Below are 15,857 nucleotides of genomic sequence, written 5' to 3'. Positions count from 1 at the left end.
GAAGTTACTCAACCAGTTGTGGAAGAGGTTGAAGCTGAAATCGAAGTTACTCAACCAGTTGTGGAAGAGGTTGAAGCTGAAATCGAAGTTACTCAACCAGTTGTGGAAGAGGTTGAAGCTGAAATCGAAGTCAGCAAACCTGACATCGAAGAAGTGGAAGCTGAAATCGAAGTAACCCAACCAGTAGTGGAAGAGGTTGAAGCTGAAATTGAAATGTCTGAACCGGTTGAAGAAGATACCGAAAGTGAAATGGAAGTTTCGAAGCCTGTCATTGAGGATATTGAAAGTGATTTTGAAGTAGGTGTGGAATCTGCTCTTGAGGATACAGCACAGGAGAAGAAAAAAGTGTTTGTGGAGGATGAAGTTGACGCGGACAAAGACATCGACGAAAGCGAAGTTTCTGTGTCGGTGGTGGAGAGCGCCGGGCCTGACCTATCAGACACCTCAGTTGCCATACCTGCGGGACCACAAGATACCACGACCTCGGAGTCTGTCTCCGACCTAGACACGCCTATCTCTGCTGACGTCATGCCTACTGACGCCTCTGTTCCTGAAGGGGCGGAGTCTGACTTCACAGTCACGCCCACCGTTCAGCCAACTGACGTGGAGGCGGAGTTTGGCCTGAGGGAAGACGACAAACCGACGAGAGAGGTGGAGGAGGTGGATGTTGAGGTAGAGGTGGGTCCCCATGTCATCGTATGGATACAAACTCAGACAGATCACAACACACCTAGACTCTCTCTCTATGTATTCATTACACTCTGCTGCCCATTTAAGAATGAGGTATGGTAATAGTGTTTTGTAGGTTTGAGTGGTAAGGAAGAGGTAGTTGATTTGCCACGCTTTTCCCTTTGAAAAAAAAATAAACCAACAATATTTAGCGACCTTCATTGTATAGTGACTATAAATATGTGTTAGCTTGCAGACGAATGTAGTCTCCCCTCTACGTGTGAGCCTGAACTCCAGGTAGATACTGCATTTTTTAAAAACTTTTGGTCTATCGTTTTGTTTCTCTTTTCCATAATATTATGTAGTTCTGTCGTGCTATTTATTTTATGTTAGTAGATCCTTTGTAGATAGCCGGAGAAACTCTAGAAGCATTCTTTTGTCATTTCCCTAGAACTGTCTGTTTTCAAAAGCTTTGTGATTTAGAACCTCAGCAGTAAATGCATTATGTTACTTCCCTGTTGTAGGTATGTATCTCCTGTGTACGATATGTCCCTAGCCTCTTTGTGAGCCCTCCCTGTTACTTTCCCCCGCCCACCGACTCCGTGTTGATTCGGCTGGTCTTTACCGTCTCAGTGAGAGTGCTCCCCGTCATGGTCTTCGGTTCTCGAAGACGTTTCCCCTAGTCCCCATTATCCATCGATGCGTGACCCCCCAAAACACTGTGTGTTATTCCCTTACGAAACAGTTGCTAAAACCAACCAACCCACCCCCCCCCCACCCCGTATACCCGCTTGTTGTTCCTGTAAGAAAAGGTAACACAAACAGAACCAAAGACCCTGTGGTCCTAGTTTGAAACACAATTCAATTTGTTACTTCATTTCTGTTCCCTTATCCCCCACTTTGCTCTCCATATACCAGGGTATTATCACTGACCTCCCACTGGGCTCATGGGGCTTACACTCCATTGTAGTAACTTTTCGCCATACGACTAACCCACTGTTGTATTTCTTCATATATCACTCACCTCACAGCCGCTTATTTCGCTCCATCTTGCTTTGAGCCAGGGTTGTGGGAGTGAGGCAGCAGCTTTATCTGACAAAGGCTTTCCTCGTGACATGGGCTTTTTCCTACACCCACGACACTGAAAGTTTTTGAGCAGATACGGCTGTTGCTTCACGCGTTTAAAACTCTCCAGCAATTTCTATCCATATATATTTTTTCCTCCATATACCTTTATGTCACATCTGAAAGTGGAAGATCTTGTGTCATTGTGATTCATAAAACGTTTCCTAGGAATGCTGTAGGGAGTGGCATTTGTTCAGTACTCTGCTTTCAAGAGTAGGTTTTGTTTGTAGAGTTTCGATTCCCATGTGTAGGAAACTTTTCTACTTTTGTTAGGTCTAGTAAGCTTTTATATTTAGCCTTCCTGAATCTTTCCAAAGATAAACTAAATGCAGGTTTTAATATCGAGCTCAGTTTATTTTTCACTCTTCTCAAACCCCCATCTCACCGTGCCAAGAATCCCATGTTGGTGTCAGAGTTTGGGTGTACAGACTTACTGTCATTCCAACCTACGATTTGAAAAAAAAAACTTTTTGAAAAATACATTTTCAAACGAACATGTTGAAACAAATAGATCTACCTAACCTCCAAGTCCTTATTACTACTCTCGGCGTCTGTTTTGCCACATGTCTCTGACGTCCACAGAAAGGTTTTCTTGTACAACATGTATTGTTAAAACAGCCTTTTCAATAAATCACAAGATCTCTCCTCTGTTCAGACGTGCCATGTTCAATATTGTAAACTTTCACCTTCACTTTTCCCACGAATCATCCAGCATTATCGTCTCTGTCGTCCTCACTCACCTCATTCTGTGGTCGTCATCGATGTTGTCAGACACCCAAGCACTTGGTGCACGGGTGATCAGCAGACAGGGATGTGGACGGAGCTGGACAAACGTTCAGTTTTCTTTTTATTTATCATTAGTTTACTCAAACTGAAACAAAGCCTTTTACATCCATGAAAGAGGTCTTTGTCTTTGTTGTGATTGCTATCATCGGTGGCCTTTGGCAGTAGCGTGATCAGTTTAATAAACTATGAAGAAATGTGCAGATTTTAAATCAAACAATCGAAGTTGATTGACTTTCAACTGTAGTTTACGGATATTATATTTTAACCGTCCACCTTTTTGCCTGCCTATGTCACCCGGAAGTGCTTTCACTTGTTCATTATGTTGCTTGATCACTTTGTGCCATCTCGAAAGAAGCAGAATTTATTTTTTTGCAGAAGCAACACACCCACACGTCCTTGCTCACACTCATACACTGAAACCACCGCGTGGTTTGTGAGCAAAAAAGTTCTTACACTTACAACTATGCTACCTGAGGCTTCATATTATGATTCTTTTCACATGTCATTCCTTTTGCACCGCTGGTCATGTTTGATAGGGTTGATTACCATGTTGTGAGTCTCATGTGTAAATTATACGATTAAAAAATTTTTATTTTTGTTTAAAATTTTGCTGTTGAATAGACCAACAATAGAGTTTGGTTTCCACAACACATGTCTCACACAATGTGCGCTGTGTCTCCATCCAGAAATCTGAGCCTGTTTCCGAAGAGGTCACTGTCGATGTGACCTTTGGCCCGCAGTTCATCAGTGAACTCAAGGATCAAGAGGTCAATGAAGGTGACACTGTGACCTTGGAGGTCACGGCCACTGGTGCTCCCCAACCAGACGTTAAATGGTGAGTGATTCAGCCTTACAATAACTCAGGCGTTTCAAGAAAATATTTTAGATATTGTTACTGTCCTAGTGTTCTCACTCACCCACTCGTTCTATCTCCTTCTTCCTCCACATCCCTCATCTTAAAGTAGACAGGATCCAGCAACTTGTCTTCTCGATATAAGAAGAAAAATCTCGGAGGTCCTGTGTGCACTTTGCGCATGCTAAAGATCCCTTGGTGGTTGACAATGGAAGAAGAGAAGAGTAGGCCGGTGTGCGCCTCACGGGTAAAATACAACATTTTGAAAATTCGTCCAAGGAAGAAAAATCTCTATCCAACTTGTTTCTAGTTCTGTTGTAAGGGGTCAGTTTCTGGAACTGTTGTAAGGGGTCAGTTTCTGGTTCTGTTGTAAGAGGTCAGTTTCTGGTTCTGTTGTAAGGGGTCAGTTTCTGGTTCTGTTGTAAGGGGTCAGTTTCTGGTTCTGTTGTAAGGGGTCAGTTTCTGGGTATGTTGTAAGGGGTCAGTTTCTGGAACTGTTGTAAGGGGTCAGTTTCTGGTTCTGTTGTAAGAGGTCAGTTTCTGGTTCTGTTGTAAGGGGTCAGTTTCTGGAACTGTTGTAAGAGGTCAGTTTCTAGTTCTGTTGTAAGGGGTCAGTTTCTGGAACTGTTGTAAGGGGTCAGTTTCTGGTTCTGTTGTAAGGGGTCAGTTTCTGGTTCTGTTGTAAGGGGTCAGTTTCTGGGTGTGTTGTAAGGGGCCAGTTTCTGGGTGTGTTGTAAGGGGTCAGTTTCTGGGTGTGTTGTAAGGGGTCAGTTTCTGGGTGTGTTGTAAGGGGTCAGTTTCTGGGTGTGTTGTAAGGGGTCAGTTTCTGGAACTGTTGTAAAGGGTCAGTTTCTGGGAGTGTTGTAAGGGGTCAGTTTCTGGGAGTGTTGTAAGGGGTCAGTTTTAGTTCTGTTGTAAGAGGTCAGTTTTTAGTTCTGTTGTAAGGGGTCAGTTTCTGGCACTGTTGTAAGTACATTAGTCAGTTTCCGTGTCGTCTGCTCAGGTTCCGCGACGAGGCAGAGATCTCGCCTGACGAGCGCCATGAGGTCAACGAAGTGGACACCACCTACTCGCTGACCATCCGTGACGTGACGGAGGAGGATGACGCGGAGTACACAGTGACGGCCACCAACGCAGTGGGCAGTGTGTCCACCACGGCGGAGGTGTTCGTTAATCCTGCTGGTCAGTGTGTGTGTGTGTGTGTGTATTTGTACATGTGTGTGTATGTGCCTGTGTGGGGTCATGTTTATTTTTATATTTGTGTTTATGTGTATAACTCAATGGCGTGAAATTCTTACCAAAACTTGATTTTAAAATCTTGAAATTCTTACTAAAACTAAATTTTAAAATCTCCCTGAAATTCTTTGTACAACTTGATTTTAAAATGTCCTTGAAATTCTTAATAAAAAATTTTTAAATCATTTTGACATTCTTACTAGATCTAAATCTTGATTTAAAATTCTTCTTGGAATTCTTACTAAAACAGAATAATTCTTATTGAAATTCTTAGTACAACTACTCTAAAAATCTTCTTAAAATTCTTCCTAAAATTCAACTGAGAAATGTTTTAATGTGTGCTCACGGTACCCTCCCACTCACCAGGAGAAGCGCCCAAGTTTGTGACCTCTCTCGTTGACGTCACTGTCGACTTCTCAGCACCCATCGTCCTTGAGGCCAAGGTCAAGGGCGAACCAAAGCCTGAGGTCACGTGGCTGTTCAACGGAAAGGAAATCATCGACACCCGATACAAGTGAGACATTATTTGTTTTGTGTCTTCAGAGAAGCCGAATATCCGGATAAATCAAAATACTGTTTAAGACGTGTAGCCAAAACTAAACTTTACAATTATATGGCCGCTTTTAAGGATAGGCGGGCTAACCCAAATTTCTGGGGTTTCCAGAAATCTTGACCTTAACCAATAGTGGGTATTGACTTACCTATAGGAGAAGTTTGGTTTCATTGGTGTGTATATTTGTTTGGTTATAGAGAAAACTATCCTTGTCTATTAAAGAAACTGAACAAGGGGTAAATACTTTACCTTCGATTTTCTCAAAACAGCGTTTTTCTGGATAGCCGTCTTGTGCTTAACAGCGACCATATTTGCTATCTCACTCCTGCTGGGGGTGGTTGGAGGGCGCCATTGTTAGGTCCTACATCTTTTCTTTCCCTCTGTTGCTTTTATCTATCCATCTTTTTCTTCCCTGCACTGTATGACCGTTATTGTATCGATGTGCTTCTCTTTACTCAAACTCACTGTGCCTACCACCTTTTAAATTATCTAAATTATGTCATTGGGAGCGCAAAACACCCGCATTTAAAAAAAAATCTTTCGTTGTTGCTGAAATTGTGTTTGTCTCTTCTGTATTTGTCCCTTTGCTCAAACGGTGTCTCCTTCTCTCCCCCCCCCCCCCCCCCTCCCGCAGTGCTACTGACTGAAGTTGTCTTTAGGCCGTTCCCAAAGAGGGGGGGGGGGTGACATTTTCTTATGCACAGTACAATTGTATGGTAAATGGGTTGATTTATTCATGTCATGCTTATACTGTTCCGCAATAACACAGGGGGAACTGCTGCCTGTTTCTTTCCTCATCCTTTACTTACTCTCATCATTTTTCCTATACTTCTTTTGTATGTTTGTCACTCTCTTGTGAACTGCTATTTCCGGGGTGCCTTGATAGTCGAAGCAGACTTTGTGCTGTTGAAGCTAGAGAAGTGAACAGAGTAAGTCTGATTCCCCGTGTGGACGTCTCTGTTGACATCCATCCCTTGGCGCTCATATGACCTTATGCAGTTGTGAGCGCCGTAAAACCTTAATAAAACGTTTTTTCCCTCCCAGAGTTGAGTACGTGGAGGACACTGTCCGCCTCACCATCGAGCGCTCAGAGTCCGTGGACGCCGGAGAATTCACCGTGACCTTGACCAACAAGCACGGCACGACCTCCAGCACCGCCAATGTCACGGTCACCATGGTGGCCCCGACCTTCACCCTGCCCCTGGCCGACACACGGGTCAAGGTCAGCGACACCGCTGACCTCCGCTGTGAGGTTACGGGTATTCCGAGACCCGAGGTCCAGTGGCTGGCTAATGACCAGCTCATCGAGGACTCCCCAAAGTACGAGACTGTCTACAAGGACACGGCTGCCATCCTCAGGGTCAAGGACGTGACCCCGGAAGACTCCGAGGTGACCTTCACCTGCAGAGCGAGCAACCCGGCAGGAGAGGCGACCACGTCTGCGAGACTCCTACCCCAAGGTTGGTGCTCCACTGCTAGGAGTGCAACGACCCAGCTAATAGATAACCCCTCCCCCTCCCGCACCCCCTTCCCCTCCTCCTCACCCTCCTCCTCCCCAGCCCATAACCCCTCTCCCTCCACCTCCACCTCCCCCTTCTCCACCTTCCCCTCCCCCACCCCCAGCGCTACCCCCACATTAACCCTCCATAACGTCATAACTCTGTGTGCAACTCTCGCGTCCCTTGCTGCTCTCTCCTCCCGGCCGCGCCCCTCTCATCAACCTCCTCCCTCCCACCCTCCTCCTCCTCCTCTCACCACCTCTCCCCCATGGCACAACAGCTCCCCCTGTCGGGACAAACGCCACCCCCCTCCTCTCTCCCCCCCTCTCATCCTGTGCACCAGTTGACATGAGACGACCACACGTGTCTCCATCGACCGGGCGACAGCTCAGAGCTGTCTCAGTTTCCTCCTGGTGCTCATTTCTTTTCTCGTCCTTTACTTCTTTCCTTCCCTGTAAATCTACACGTCTCCTGTTTAGATCAATAAAAGAGTAAATGTAAAAATCATAGACGTCAGATTTAGTAGAATGATATATCGACGGCCGAGCTGTTCACATTTACTTGGCCCCGAAAGCAAATTTTTTTCAGGAGAGGGAAAAAACATAACGAAACTTTCTGGAAAAAACACAACTAGATTCTTTTTTTTGCCAGTTATGCCTACATTATGTGCCTTTTCTTGCATTTATTTTTTTTTGGGGGGGGGGGGGGGGGGCAACATTCAAAAATTTAATTTCAACAAAATAATTAATTCTTGGGGACATGCAAGCAATCCCACAGATTAATTAGCTGAAGAGACTACCATGAAACAAAGGGTCAAACATTTGGGCTAAGTGCATCTAAACAGCTGGTTGGCGACATAAGAAAGCCAGAAATGTTGACTATGAACCCGACTGGACTTCTGCTCGGATATCTACAGAGGCTTCCAAATGCTGGAGTCTTGTGATTTGCAAATGTGGCCTCTCTCTTTTGTCCACTGTGTAGTCGACTCTCTCAAGAGCAAATTAAATGAAGTTTAGACTTAGATTTTTGCTTCATGAAAGCTGATCGATTTTACTGATTTTTTAACTTAATTCCTACTTCTTGAAATCAAAGATAGGTTAAACGTATGTTTTGTCAAAGTCATGCATCTACTTAGAGTTTTTCGTGTCATTTTCTCTCCATCTCTCTGTGTCACCATCACCCCCCCCCCCCCCCCCCTCCTCCAACACTAAAAACTCTCCCCCCCCCACCCTCCCCCTCCCCTCGCACCCTGGTTACTGACACTCACCCTGTAGCATGGCTGTGGGCATGTGTGTGTAGATGTATGATAATGTTTCATCAACCGTTGTTCCATACACTGGGACAATGATGACGGAGATTATATCCCTTCCTGTTTGCATGTCGTGGTGACCTCACGGAGATAATATCATAGCGAGTGAGACCTTCGGTGTAACCATTTGTATTAATTGTTATTTCATGAAAACTTTGTTGTAAATTGACAAGACAGAGATATGAAAAAGGATACTTAAAGCCTCGTAATTGGCTGGTTAGATGAATGATAATATCCACAAAGTATTACATGTTTGTTTTTAAGTGATACAGGGATACTTAGGTCTCTGTCTTAGCTTAAAACAAATAATGATATTATCCACTTTGTATTTCAAAGAGAGAGCGCTTTATTTTTGTAAACATGTTTTATACGTCAGCACTCAGTCTCCTCCCCATGACCAACCAGTGAAAAGTAAATCATATTTAAGATGGCACCGCTTTACCAAAAAAGAGATAATTAGATCGAGTCGAGTGACGGGCCGTGTGTAATTTTTTAAATTGTGTTATTTCATCGTGATTTGTCGTTGTGACTTGATCTACCACTGCACCTAGTGTGTGTTCTCATACTCTTGTACATTTCTCATCCCTGTATGCGACCTAAGGGGGTGTCTCTTTAATATCATCATTGCAGAAAATTGACTTTGTTTAATTTTTTAAAACACCGTGGGTCGGTTTTAGAGTTTTGTTTAAAATAAAAGTGTGCTGACTAATCGTAGAGCACTTTTAAACTTTTCTTAGATGCCACCTGCTTTGTCTAAAAGAAACAGAGAAAGAGGAAAAGAATTGTTTGGGTTTTTTTTGTTGTTTTTTTGGTTTGTTTTCTGTTGTTGGGTTTTTTAAGAACACATTTCTTTATCGAAGTAATTGTAATATTTTATAGCTATAAGCACGCGATATGTCTTCCTGTATCAGATTTGTAATTTTTGAAAAAGATATCTCGCTAGTTGTAGACTCCCAGAGGTAGAAGTAGCGATGTTTATTGTTGGCTAGAACTCATTATATCACTGGTGTGAAACTATTTCCATGGTTTGTTTGTGTACATTATTTGTGTTTTAATTACATTTTCTCTTCCATATGACTAATATTTCTTAATATAAAAATGTCACTTTTGACAGTTTGAAGCTTTTAGAAAATAATGAGGCATGTTGTACTGAGTAATTCGCACAGTCTGAATGCCTGGCTGGAATGGCTTCCATGTTGTCGAGTGTTTTGCTCAGCTGATTATCCTCTCGCAGATTCAGAAAGCATTTTCAATTTTGATTGTAAAAGTTGATTGAACAAAAGTGATTCATATGATATTAATTTACTATAACTTGTATGACTTTCTACTTTAAATTTTCCTGATAACATTCCATTGTGTATTCAAAGACATTCCACATTCTGTCTGTACAGGTGTTTTAGCAGACATTTTTATGCAATATTTTTCCATTATTTCCTCGCTTTTTTCTGCTTCGCTCTCGTAATATAATCGATGCGCAATAAAGCTGTTAGCATCCTTTGCGTTTTTTCAATGTCGTCTCTGTTTGTGTTTCTTTTTTCATAACACAGGTAGAATAATATACATAATATAACAGTGTGTGTGTGTGTGTGTGTTCACGTATAGCGACGGTTTACCCCCCCCCCCTCCACCCTCCTGACATAACCTCTGCCCACACTATAACGACTGGCATGTGAAACCTTCTCTGGTGCACCATTAACACACGGACCTTCCACTCTACCACACCTCTCTGATCTGTGTACCCATTGTAGTCTCATACGTTGTTCATGCAGCAGTGTCACAGAGATATTGTATCACAGAGATATTGTGTCACTGAGATATTGATACTCGTCTTTTCGGCTGAGGAGGTATCTCCTTCAGATACTATATTACGTGTCGTGACGTGGTGGTATCAGGCGCTCGTCAAGATTTTGGCATACATATTGGGTTATTGGTATCATCTTAAAGCTTGTTCATTTACTTTCCTTTTGGTTAAAAAAAAACAACTACCCATCTATCTTGAATAGAAGTAGAGATATTTGTGATTGAAGGAAGGAAGTCAGAGTCGCCTGGTTTCAAAGGTAAAATTAGTCAGAAGATGGCTGCCAAAGTTTGGTAACTTTCAAAGCCTGATACTCCTTGGAAACTGAACATTTTACAATTTTTTGTGCCTTTAATCAATGTTTTACAATAAGTTCCACTCGAAAATGTGTTTTTAAATGGATATAAACGGTTTTTACCCCAAAAAAGAATATCAGAAAAAAATTGCCCATCGCCCCCCCCCCCCCCCTCCCCCCCAAGAAAAAAAATGCTGATTTCTTTGAATTAATTATTTTGACGAGCGCCTGAGTTCACCACCCTGCCTCACATATACAAGTCTTTTTCTGTTTCATTTCTGCTCATAATCTGCTGGTCTTTAATGACTGACGTTACAATAAGATAAACAAACTTGATTGATCCACGAGGGACATCCAGTGAGTACATAAGACAGACAGGAGTGGCAGGAACCACGCCTTTGTCCAAAGATCTGACTAGGAAAGATTTGGCTATCGAGAGAAGAGGAAACTTGTTAGAAAAGACTGAGTGACTAAGCATGACATTATTTGCTCGCTTTTAGGGACGAGCGGGCTAACCCAGATTTCGGGGTTTTTTAAGAAATCTTGACCTACACCAAAAGTGGGCATTGCCCTGCCTATAGGAGAAGTTTGGTTTCATTGGTGTGTATATTTGTTTGTTTATAGAGAAAACTCTCCTTGTCTTTTAAAGAAACTGAACAAGGGTCTAAAAACTTAAACTTCGATTTTCTTTTTAAAAAAGCATTTTTAGGGATAGCCTCCTTGTGATAAAAAGCGACCATTTTCAACTCCACGTAGATGTGTGATTGGCTAGACAGTTAGCAGGCTGGCTCTGATACTTGTGTTCAAAAAGTCAGCAAAGTGACGCAAAATGCATGCTCAGACAAACGTCACAGCGAAATCTTGCACAGGATATCAATTTGCTACGGTTTTTTTATGTAAGAAATGATAAATGCTTCTTTATTAAGTCGCTCCTTTAACACTAGCTAGGGTATTCCTAATGAAGCCATTAACGCTTTAGAATCTTCGCTTGAATTTCATAACCTCCTCAAGCTGTAAAAAAAAAACCCAGAGCTTTTTATAAGAGCAAATGGACATATGACTCAATAATGCGAAGGTTGACAAATGTGAAATTAGCTGACTACATGAATTACTTCTTGGATTCGAGCTCTAGTGAAATATATATATACATCACATTTATAAGTTTTTAAAATACGTAAGTATGAAAAAATAACAGACATATTAACACTTTAAGAATATGGTCAAAAAGAGAAAATCTACAAATTTGACCCTAGTGTTGATTTTTTTCCCCCAATATCTCCATTTGTGGATCGTGAGAAGTAACTCATTTTGTCAGCACGGCTCACAAACGTTACGCCAAATAGTGCCTTTTCAACTGACACGGCTGCATGCATGTTTCTCCCAATGTCCTGCTTTGTACGTGAGTCAGTTTTGTACCGAACGTGCTCATCACATCTTCGTGACACAGCATGACTAACATGAAGGCTGTGCTCACGACTAACACACGTCTGGAGTTAAACGACATCGCAAAACTTTTATAGTTTGGAAACATTAAAATTTGTGACCTAGATGAATGTACCTTTGGAAGGCTACATTTTTACACGCATGGTGCCAACTCCAAATTATGCTCGATATTGTAAACCTTCAGGATTTGCATGCACGAGGTGGGAGCATGGTGTGGTGTGGGAGGGAAGCATGCCAGTTTGTCACAGGCCTCGACTGTGCCTTGCATGATGGAAGTTATCACTGACACTCTCAAAAAGAGTACATGAATTGAATGTTATTTATTTTCAATTGTTTTTAACGAAAGAACATTTATTGTTGAAATTTTACAGAGTAATTTGCTTCGATTTGCATACAAAAAGGAAGAAATATTGAACAACACAAGCTGAATTGACATTTTAGAGGGACTATCTCTACACCGCCAATTTGAAGGTTGAGAGTAAAAAAAAAATAAAGTTACAACTACAGTGTAGGAGAGGTAGGGCACGCAGGATCACAAACGGGGCCGGGGGGTAGAAGGACATTGTGTATGGTAGAATAGACGTGTATTTAAATGGGTGTCGAGCCAAAAAATGAAAAATCTGAAAATTTTTACCCACTGGCAAGAAAAAATGCCGGTTTCTTTGATTTTATTATTTTGACGAGCGCCTGATTTCGCCACGATACCTCACAATTGCCAACCTCATACTACAGCTTAATTAATATACTGCGCGAACACACACTAGACTAATTATGATATTTATTAATGCTAGCTTTACGCATATTTCATATACAATTTAAAAAATAATAGAATTGACACAGAAAAGTAGGTTTTGAAAACATCTGTCACAAACAAACAGTGTACAGCAATGATAACGCAGTACCCAAGACGGACAGTTCAGGCTTCGAACAATGGCCGATATTTTCAGCCTCTGATAAAGGCACGCCCCAAGTAGGAATGTGGCACGCAGGCAAAAAGTATACTATGATACTGTGTACCTTTGTACAGCTTATCTCTGATCTCAAACAAAGTAACCCCCCACCCTCCCGGTATGTTTCTTCTCTCTCTCTCTCTCTCTCTCTCTCTCTCTCTCTCTCTCTCTCTCTCTCTACCCCGCCTAGACGAGACATCGGAGGGAGAACATAAACTTTTACTCCAGGTCTACTGATGATAAGGATACGAATGATAATGATAACATCAACACCAATGAAAGTAAGTAAAATAATAATGATAATGATGATGATCAGAATACATGTTATAACAGTAATAACAATAATAATAATAATAATAATAATAATAATAATAATAAATAATAATAATAATAGATTAATAAAAATAATAATAATAGTAGAAATTACAAAAATATTATATTATTATAATAAAAAATTTTTAAGTAAAAAGAGTTTTAAAAAGTAAATAAATAATAATAATAATAATAATATTGATAATAATAATAATTATTATTATTATTATTATAATATTAAAAATAATATGTTATCATAATAAAAAAATTTAAAGTAAATATTATTAATAATAATAATAATAGTTATAATAATAATAATAATAATAATAATTTTTTTTTTTTAAATATATTATAATGAAATTTTAAAAGTAAAATACTACTACTACTACTACTGCTACTACTACTACTACTACTACTACTACTACTACTAATAATAATAATAATAATAATAATAATAATAACAATAATAATAATAATAATAATAATAATCTTAAAAATAATAAATTATTATAATAAAAATTGAAAAAGTAAAAAAAAATATTTTTTTATAAAATAAGAATAAAAATAAGAATAATTTTTTTAAAAATAATATGTTATTATAATATAATAATTTAAAAAGTAAAATAATAATGATAATAATAACGATAATAAGAATAATTATTATTATGAAAATAATAATAAAAATAATAATGATGATAATAATAATAACAATAATAATAACAATGATAACAATAATGATAATAATAACAATAATAATAACAATAATAACAATAATGATAATAATAATAATAATAACAATAATAATAATAATAATATGCTTACAATGTATATAGCATGTACTGCGTACTATGCAGTCCTAGGCGCTGTACAATACCTTCATCGGAAACAACGAATAAATGTTGCATGTTCTTGCACCCGTGCATGTTGCTTGAGAAGTTGTACCAGCTGCTGGAATTCTACCTTCCACCTGAGATTTCTGCTCCCTTTTTCACAATTGATCGCTTTTAAGGACAAGCGGGCTAACCCAGATTTCTGGAGTTTCCAGAAACATTGACCTACACCAAAAGTGGGCATTGCCCTACCTATGGGAGAAGTTTGGTTTCATTGGTGTGTATATTTGTTTGGTTATAGAGAAATCTCTCCTTGTCTTTAAAAGAGACTGAATAAGGATCCAAAAACTTTAACCTCGATTTTCTCAAAACAGCATTTTTTCAGGATAGCCCCCTTGTCCTTAAAAGCGACAAATTGTCGGCTGATATAAAGTCTGAAGACCACGTCCCATCTAGTTTCTCTAAACCTATGAAATAGATTTGTGCAACTGATAGGAAAGAAGAGTTTAAAAGAAAATACATTGGAAAGCAGATCTTTCAGCAAGCGTACTGCATATTCTTGGTAGATCTAATATAATATATTATAACGAAATCTCAGCAAACCCCGATAGCATGGAGGTATAAAGACTTCTTCCTTTCGACAGTTCCGGCTCGCATCCTCACAAAACCGGAAGCTGTGGCAGTGCTGGAAGGGGAGACAATCGAGGTGGTGATCACGATCGAAGGATCCCCGGAGCCGACCGCGGAGTGGTCAGTAAACGGTCACTTCGTGGTACAGGATGACCGTCACCACATCAGCGTCACATCCAACACCGTCACACTGACCATCCCGGCGTCACAGGTGACGGACACAGCCACCTACTCGCTGACCGTTACCAACGACGTGGGATCTGACACCACAACTGTCGACGTCACTGTCACCAGACGTGAGTCCCCCCCTCCCCCCCTTTTGTTCATGATGACTTTGTTTTGGTAATAATAAATAGCATTTGTAAGATGTACTGACAAAATGGAGATATCGGCTGAAAATCAAAACCTAGGTCAGATTTATAGATTTTCAATTGATACCATATTTTGGTTCAAGTTTACTGTGTCTTTTACTATTCCATGCTCACAAATTGCACAAACTTCTCCTATGAAGTTGATGTATCAATTTCCATACGGCTAAAATCCGAGAAGTAACTCATTGTCTCTGCTGTCCCCACCCAAAAGCAGGCTCTATGCGCTTTACACTATATTATTACCCCAGCAGACCATAGAACACTCAGAAACATTCTCAGCTTCCGGGGAAGCATACAGTAGAGGTTTTACGGCGCTCGCAACTACATAAGGTTATATCATAAGCGCCAGAAGATTAGAGGTGTTACAAGAGAGTAACAAACATAAAAAAGAAGAAGGGAAGACAAGGACGATAGATGTTTGATAGGAAAGAAGAAGCAAACCACACCAGAGCACCCGCCAACCACCCACGTTCATGATGACGGGTCGCTTACAGTGCCACACACTTCCCTCGTGTACGTCATGTATTTGTTGTGGGTGGTTGGCGGGTGCTCTGGTATAATGGCTTGCTCCTTCTTTCCTATCTAACATCTATCGTCTCTATCTCCCCTCCTTCTATTTTGTGTTTGTTGCTCTCTTGTGACACCTCTAATCTTCGGCACTTATATGACCTAATTGTGTATAAAGTGCCGTAAAACACCTACTTGATCTAAAACTAAAAGAACATGTCTAATCATCAGTAATTACTCTTCGCGTGTTTGTTTCAGTCCCTGTGAATTCGTATGTTTGTGTGAGAGTTATTTTGTTTGCTCGGTTTGGGGAGGGTTTTTTTAAGGGGGGGGGGGTATGGTGTATGTAGGTGTGTGTACGCACACGAGTGCTCGCGTGCATACGCCTGTGTTCGTTTTTATATGTGTGGTGTGCTTGTGTGTCTGTATGTGTGGTGTACTTGTGTGTTTGTGTGTGTGTGTGTATGTGTGTATGTGTGTGTGTGTTTGTGTGTTTGTGTGTGCGTGTGCGTATGTGTGTTTACGTGTGTCTAATAAACACATCCACGGTATACAAATACATAAACATGTTTGATAAAGAAATGAATGCACAAGGAGCAATAATCTACTTATCAGCACAAACCCTACATACGCGCAATTTTATGGATTTTTTACACCACAGTGTGCGTGGGTGTTTGTGTAGGTGGGTGTG

At 40.5% G+C, this 15,857-nt stretch overlaps 1 protein-coding gene across 1 annotated transcript in view; it reads left to right on the top strand.

Moving 5' to 3' along the window:
• The window catches only part of LOC101845892 (titin), a gene marked incomplete at its 3' end in the record, with an annotated part of 47,551 nt that extends 32,967 nt beyond the window's left edge, over positions 1-14,584 (top strand). The window contains 6 exon segments of the mRNA XM_035973220.1: positions 28-678; positions 3,267-3,415; positions 4,437-4,615; positions 5,036-5,183; positions 6,267-6,682; positions 14,303-14,584. Coding sequence (XP_035829113.1) covers positions 28-678; positions 3,267-3,415; positions 4,437-4,615; positions 5,036-5,183; positions 6,267-6,682; positions 14,303-14,584 — 1,825 coding nt within the window.
• Between the last annotated feature and the right edge of the window lie 1,273 nt (positions 14,585-15,857).

This window comes from Aplysia californica, unplaced genomic scaffold (assembly GCF_000002075.1).
Source record: "Aplysia californica isolate F4 #8 unplaced genomic scaffold, AplCal3.0 scaffold01064, whole genome shotgun sequence".
Lineage (NCBI taxonomy): Eukaryota > Metazoa > Mollusca > Gastropoda > Aplysiida > Aplysiidae > Aplysia > Aplysia californica.
The sequence above is the reverse complement of the archived record's forward strand: the minus strand, read 5'-3'. Positions and strand labels throughout refer to the sequence as shown.